Here is a 6860-nt window from a genome sequence, read left to right on the forward strand (position 1 = left end):
CCTCCCTCATGAACCCTTGATAATTCATACATTATTATTATTTTGTCATGTCTTACACTGTCTGATGTCTCCCTTCATCCCCTTTTCTGTTGTGGGGGGAGGGTCTTTACTGAATTTGCAATTCTGATAGCCCGAGGTTCTGTGTTCTGCCCCAGAGTGAGCAGGAATCCTCAGACCTGGGAACTTCAGCTGCACTGTCAGGAAGGTAGGGAGCCCAGCCCCAGAACTCAGGAGTGGAGTCTCGGGAGGTGGGAGATGGAAGCGTGTGGAAGGGAAGTGGAATGCTGGGAAAATTGTGCCAAAAGTAACTGGATTCTGCTCAGGGCCACAGAAGACCAAGCCTGATGGAATGGGAGGAAAATGTGGAACAAACCCAAAGTCTTCAAAAGCCTAGACTTAGTGGATCATGGAGAGAAGAGGACTTCCCGGACTATCCCCGAGTTACCCACAGCACCCCGGGAGGTCATCTTGGAGCTAAGTAGTGGACTGCCTCCGTAAATAAAGACTGCCACCCATGAGCTCAGCGCCCTTCTAAGCAATCATTGACAGGAGACCTGGGCCAGCAGCACTCTGGAACAAAGGGACATGTGACAAGCAGAAGCTACTGTGGCCCAGGCACCAGATGCTCAGAAATGGAAGCACGTGTGGAAATAGTGAGAAAGCTGACACTTTGTGGAAAATGTAACCAACGCCCATGAGCAACTTCCTACATGGGAGCCTAATTTGCTGTGTGAGCTCTCACCAAAAACACAGTAAAATATTATATTAAAAAAAAAAAAGGCCGAAAAAAGAGGAGTTGACACCAAGGGCTCAAACAGAAAGAAAATAGTTTGAAAATGATGATGGCAACATATGTACAAATGTGGTTGATACAGTGGATGTATGGGCTTTTATAAGAGCTGTAAGAGCCCCCAATAAAATGATTTATTCAAAACAAAACAAAACAAAAACAATGACTAGAGGGTTGTAAGTCCTTAAGCGTTAAGGCAGGCCTGGCGGGCACCCCCAGGTAGGGCAGGCTGCCTGAGGCCCCACCCCCACCCCCAGCCCCGTCCTCACCTGCCCAGGAAGTCATCCCTGTCAGGGTCCTCGTCATACAGGTCCACCTCCAGGTCCTGCCCAGGGACTTCGTGCACTAGGAGCTGGAGGGAGAGAGAGCTGTTGGGGCGTGCACGTGCACGCTGAGGTGGCACACCACAGGAGGCCCCTGGCAGGTTCCTGCCCTCCCCAGGGCCTCAGCCAGGGCCTATGAGAGGGGAGCGTGGGGGCCTCCCCTGTGGGGCATGAGCGGGATTAGAGACCGTGCAAGCCCACGCGCAGTGAGGAGGCAGTAGCTGCTGTGTCCCTCACTGTTGCTTCCAGAACACGTTCCCTTCGATCCTCCTGGGCCCCTGGATCTGGGATACCCAGAAACTGCCTTTCATCACCCCGCTTTCACTAGCACACTCGGGGTGTAGGGGAGCTTCCAGATGGCACGCTGTGAGGAGAGGAGGTGTCCCTGGAATGTGCGCTCTGAGGGGCCTTCTTGGCCTTCGCAGCCGGGAGTCTCCCCCTTTCGCGACTGGCCGTAGGAAGAGCCCAGACTCCTGTGTGTGCTTCTGGCAGAGGAGGCTGAGAGGAACGGGGCAGAGCCTCTGCCGCCTTTGCCTTTGATCTAGAACCTTCCTTCCAAGGATCTGAGGAGCCCTGGTGGTGTAGGGGCTGCACATGGGGCTGAGGTCCTCCAGGCCAGCAGTTCGAAACCACCACCAACTCCATGGGAGAGAGGCAGGGCTTTCTACTCCTGTACACAGCGACAGTCTCAGAAACTCACAGGGGCAGTTCCACCCTGTCCTGTGCAGTTGCTGAGGGTCAGTATTGACGCGATGGCAGTGAGTTTCCAACCATCTGACGGGGGGCTGGGGGAAGAACCACCTACAAACTGGCTGGGCCTCCAGCAGGCCCAGACTGCCCACCTGGGGGAGCCTGGGGGTTCTGCTCGACCTCACCAAGGGCAAGGGCCTTCTCAAGTCCAATGCTGCCCCCGGGGAACCAGGACCAGTACCTGGTAGAGTGGTGCTTGAAGGGCATCAAGGACAGACACAGGAGGCTGAGCAGACCCTCACCTCAAACACCTCATTCCAAGTGGGGTTCAGGTTCTTGTAGATGGTCCTGCTCCGGAACTGCTGTAGGCCAATGCTCACCTTGGCATAGGGGTCTGACTTGCCTCGGATCCCCAGGAAGTGGTCCATCTGGGCCAGGTTTTCTGCCTCCAGCAAGTGGATTCTGATCACCCCCTGGAAAGTGTCACAGCTTGGGGTCACAGCCACTCCCTAGGCCCGCCAGCCCTCATAGCCCGGACCACCATGGCCACTCCCCCATCACTCCCCCACCCCCACCCTTCAAAAGGTCTGGATGGGGATACAGAAGCCAGAGAAGCTAGGGCACGTGGCAGGGGACGGCAGGACCCAGGGTGCTGTCCACTACTAGGTACCCGCTCACGTCCCTGCTGCCCCTGCCTGGAGCCTGCCCCCTGAAGGAGTGCTTCTTCCACAGCCATCTCATCCTCCTGTGGCACCAACTGGGCAGGCCCTGGGTGAGCTGCCTCTGGAGCCCCAGTGGCACTTCTTCCTGATGGCCAGGTGTGCACACTGCTGTGGGCAGGGCGCCCACACGCTCCGTGTCTCACCCCTCTGCCCCTGGGCTGTGGCACACTTTCCCCACACTCACACAGATGGGTGCTAAAATAATTAAAATGCTAACGTTATCAAGGAACAGGGATTGGGGTGGGGGTGGGGGGTTGAGAAAACCACACAGTTGGTGAGCCTAAGGTGGACCTCCTGTCTAGAGCTATTGGATATTCTCTAGAGCTACGCGAGCCAACCTCACAAGGCATTGATTGTGAGTGGGCGCAGGTGGCGGTGTTTTGTGTCATTCTGTTGTACATAGGGTCGCTATGGTCAGACCGGACCGGACAGCACCTGGCAATAGTGGCAGCAAGGGAGACCTCCTCTCCAGAGCCACTACTCTTCCAGATGTCTGTCAACAGATGTGCATCTCTCCTGTGACCCCAAAACCCCGCTTCCCAGAATCTGCTAACCAAATGTAAAGCCACGCGCCCAACACCATGTGCAATAGCAAATAACAAGACCGTCGGTCATAACGAAAGACCAGCTGCAACTGCGCCTCCACAGGGAACCAGTTAATGACACAGGACCCTATTACAGCCCCACTGGATTAATACCAGGAGCCCGGTGCTACAGTGGTAAAGTGTCCAGCTGTTGACCGCAATCTCATCATTGGAAACTACTAGCTGCTCCTCGAAAGAAAGATCAGGGAATCTATTTCAGGAAAGGCCACAGCCCTAGAAATGGGATGGGATCTACTTCTACAATGGCCACAGCCCTAGAAACCAGATGGGATCTCTTTCAGGAAAGGCCACAGCCCTAGAAACGGGACGGGATCCACTTCTGGAATGGCCACAGCCCTAGAAACGGGACGGGATCCACTTCTGGAATGGCCACAGCCCTAGAAACGGGACGGGATCAGTACACAGCAACAACGAATCCACGTGCTGAAGCACTGACTCTCAGCAACTGACAGCACCACCAAAGAGCCAGAGGACGTGGAGGGCCTCCCTACACAAGCCGCCTATGAAGCAATCTGGCCAAGAGACTGACTTGAATGAGTCACCCTGCTTCTAGAAGCGTCTCCCAGCCGAAGGAGCCAGAAGACCACAGCGATGCAATGACCACACAGGGTTAGCTCGCGCCACAGCACTCCGGCCGTCAGGAGACCTGCCCCCCCCTCACCAGCCCGTGTTCCTCGGCACAGGGCCAGGCACTCACACAGGGCAGGGGGAAGCGCAGGTTGGTCACGTCCAGTCCTTTCTTTACGGGAACAGTCACTCGATTGGGCAGCACCAGGTGGGCAGCGATGAGGTCCTCCAGTAGGCTGTCTGACACCTCACTAGGGATACCATCAGCCCAGGCTGTGCAGAGTACACGTCCCCACACCCCCTGCCCCACCTCCCGAGCCCAGAGCTGGAGCTAGGGGCAGTGCTGGGCAGGGAGGGCCAGACCCCGGCCAGCCTGGGGTGGGCGAGTGTGTCTGGGTGTTGTTACATGCGTCGTGGGATACATGTTGACCATCCCTGACTTAGGCATCTATCAACATAGGGAACGGGTGTGAGGGGGAGGACCTGTGTGGGTCCCCTGTGAGACCTCCGGCAAATCCCTTACCTCTGGACCTCAGTGCCCTCCCCTCTAAAGTGGGGGTAGGCTTGTTACAGGGTTCTGTAGTTAGGAGCAGGGTGCTGGGAGCAGTGTGAACAGGTGATGAAGGCTGGCTGCTGTAGCAAGCCCACGCCCGATACAGCATCTTAATGCTGGTCATTGTACCATCTGACCCTTGTCCCCGGACTAGGAAGACAGGGAGGTGGCCTTAGTGCCAGATGGTACACTGTAGGTGTGATTTGGCTAGCTATATGTGCATGGTTGAGTGTGCCTGCCCCTCAACACTGTCAGCTTCTCATGCCTCCCCTACTACCTTCCTCTCTATGCCCCCTCCTCAGGCAGGGAGAGTGGGGGGACACGGCCACACGCTGAATAACCGAGCCTCCCGCCCGCAGCTGCCCTCACTTGATTCCGGGTGCATCCAGCAGGTTGGTGAGGCCCGTCCAGTTGATCTGCAGGTGCTGCCGGCAGAGGGGGGCTGTCAGGCAGGAAGGTGCTAAATGGAGAACCCAGCCTACTCGGGGATGGGGGGAGGCGGACACCCCCTCATCAGGTGAGGCTCCTCCAGCCTCTCAGGCCTGTAAGTGGGGGCTGGACTCCGGGGCATGCTGCTTCCTGCCGGGAACACCACCCTGGCCCAGGGCTTGGAGAGGTCCGAGTTTCAGTGTCCAGGTTCCTCCAGGCCTCCTGGGGGACCATGGCCAGCTACTCCTCGGTCTCCCCGTATTGGGGAGAAGAGTCTAGCTCCTGGAGGGGTCCGTCTTAAGGACTGAGTGAGTCACGCATCCAGGACACGGAGCTCAGCCCCGGGTGGGGGCCACAGCCTCACCGGCTTCTGCAGGAAGAACACGGTCACAGCTCCCACGAAGGGTTTGTCCACCAGCAGGGGCTCTAGGATGATCCGCAGGGTGCCCTGCAACTGGACGGCACGTGGGCATGAGGGACCTTTCTCCTGGGCCTGCTGCAGTCCCAGCTCCTGCCCCACTCCCAAACCTAGGGCCACCCTCCACGGCCAAGGGGCTACCCCAGCAGAGACAAGGCTGGCATCTAGCTGCCACCCCAAGCGACCCCTGAGCTGTGCCTCAGGGAGCCTGCCCAGTGCCCAGCAACCCAGGGAAGATTTCCGGCTCCGGCTCAGCTCCTTGGTAGTGGTATGCGGCTACGCTCCCACCTCCTCCATCCACCCCAGCATCCAGGCTGCTCTGCCCTGTTCTGTGGCCAGGCCCTCTGTTGAAGGCAGAACACCAGGCCAGAGCCCAGCACCACCACTTCCTGGCTGAGCAATCACAGCCTGATTCCTCCGTCACCACCAGCCTCTGGGCTTGGTGTCCACTCCCGAACAGGCCGGAGCAGGGTCAGCACCCACCTGGATCCCGTTTACACCGGCCTGTATTTTCTGCAGCTCCACGCTGATCTCACAGTCCCCGATGTAGCTGGAGGGAGGGCGGGAGGGAGGAAGGTGAGGAAGAGGGGCAGATCCAACTGCACAAAGAGGTCAACAAACCTACCCAGAAATCACACAGCCTAGGCGCAGGCAGCAGCCCACCATCCTGCTCCCAGGGCTTTCTCCTGCACACCCCACCGCTGACCTCGAGGGAGTGGCTCCAGGTACCCCCTGAGCCCATAGGCCCCAGTGATAAGGAGGGGATCAGGTGAGCATGCTGCCTCCCCCAGCCCCACACCCTGCCTCCCACCACACACACACTGCTGCCAGGTCTCCTCCAGAGAGGCCAAGCTGCTTAAACCAGCCCTTCCTGTGGGAAAGCCCCAGGCTAGTGGCAGGCTCATAGCGACCCTCAAAGACAGGGGAGGACTCCCCTGTGGGTTTCTGAGACTGAGGCTGGTTGGCATCTCTTGTCAGGTGGTGGACATGGGGGTGCCCGGAGAGTGTGGAGCCCCTCACAGTGAACCACCCCGAGGGCTAGGAGGTTCTGTTGGACTAAGGGGACTGCGGATGGGATCAAATCTCATCAGGATGCAGGGGGAGGATCTGCATGCCAGGTGCCGTGGGAGGGCAGGCACCGTGGGTGAGCAGGGGGTGGCGGTGGAGGGATGTGTGTGTTGGTTGTGCTCAGGGGCCACCGGAGTTGACCAAAGGCTGAAGGGACCAGATGTCCTCAATGCACCTCAACTATGCATATTCGGATCTCATAGAGGGTCTCAGGACAGGGGGTCTTCAAGCCCCCACCATTCCAACATGCTTGAGATCAGCGGCCCAGTGGGGAGGGGTGTGCCCAAAGCTGGCTCCCATCATCCCAGCATGCCTCTGGACTCAGGACAGCCTTCCGGAACCTCAGGTGTGTCCTTTGTCCTTTAAGATACAAGTCAAATCGCACATCCTCTGGGAAGGCAGCAAGCCTCTTAGGAACTTCATTCAAAAGAGGTGCCCTCACCGAACCCGCCCAATAGTCCCTCTCTGGAGTCTTTGCGGCCTCCAGTTTTCCTGCTGGGCCCCACTGGGCCTGGACACACCCGCTCCCAGGAGGCAGCTAAGAAGCTAGATCTGGCTGAGGCCGGGAGCAGCAGCCAGTGCTGGGTCCATCCGTTCGCCTGGCACTTCTCCCCACAGCTGCCCAGGGCCGGGGTCACTGCGAGAGTCTCCAGTTCCTACTCAGAATGCACACATGCAACTCCTGCTTCAAACTG

The 6860-nt window shown here is 58.2% G+C and overlaps 1 protein-coding gene across 1 annotated transcript in view; it reads right to left on the minus strand.

Annotated features, from left to right (window-relative positions):
- Window positions 1–6860, minus strand: part of ESYT3 (extended synaptotagmin 3) — a 43388-nt gene that overhangs the window by 14070 nt on the left and 22458 nt on the right. Inside the window, exons 4-9 of the mRNA XM_030884800.2 lie at window positions 5581–5647; window positions 5044–5133; window positions 4620–4675; window positions 3828–3948; window positions 2106–2276; window positions 1060–1142 (exon numbers count right to left, since the gene is read on the minus strand). Of these exons, the coding sequence (XP_030740660.1) occupies window positions 1060–1142; window positions 2106–2276; window positions 3828–3948; window positions 4620–4675; window positions 5044–5133; window positions 5581–5647 (588 nt within the window). The remainder of the gene's footprint in view (window positions 1–1059; window positions 1143–2105; window positions 2277–3827; window positions 3949–4619; window positions 4676–5043; window positions 5134–5580; window positions 5648–6860) is intronic.

The sequence above is a fragment of the Echinops telfairi genome, unplaced genomic scaffold (genome assembly GCF_000313985.2).
Source record: "Echinops telfairi isolate 266 unplaced genomic scaffold, ASM31398v2 ScPeMD7_16;HRSCAF=60, whole genome shotgun sequence".
NCBI lineage: Eukaryota > Metazoa > Chordata > Mammalia > Afrosoricida > Tenrecidae > Echinops > Echinops telfairi.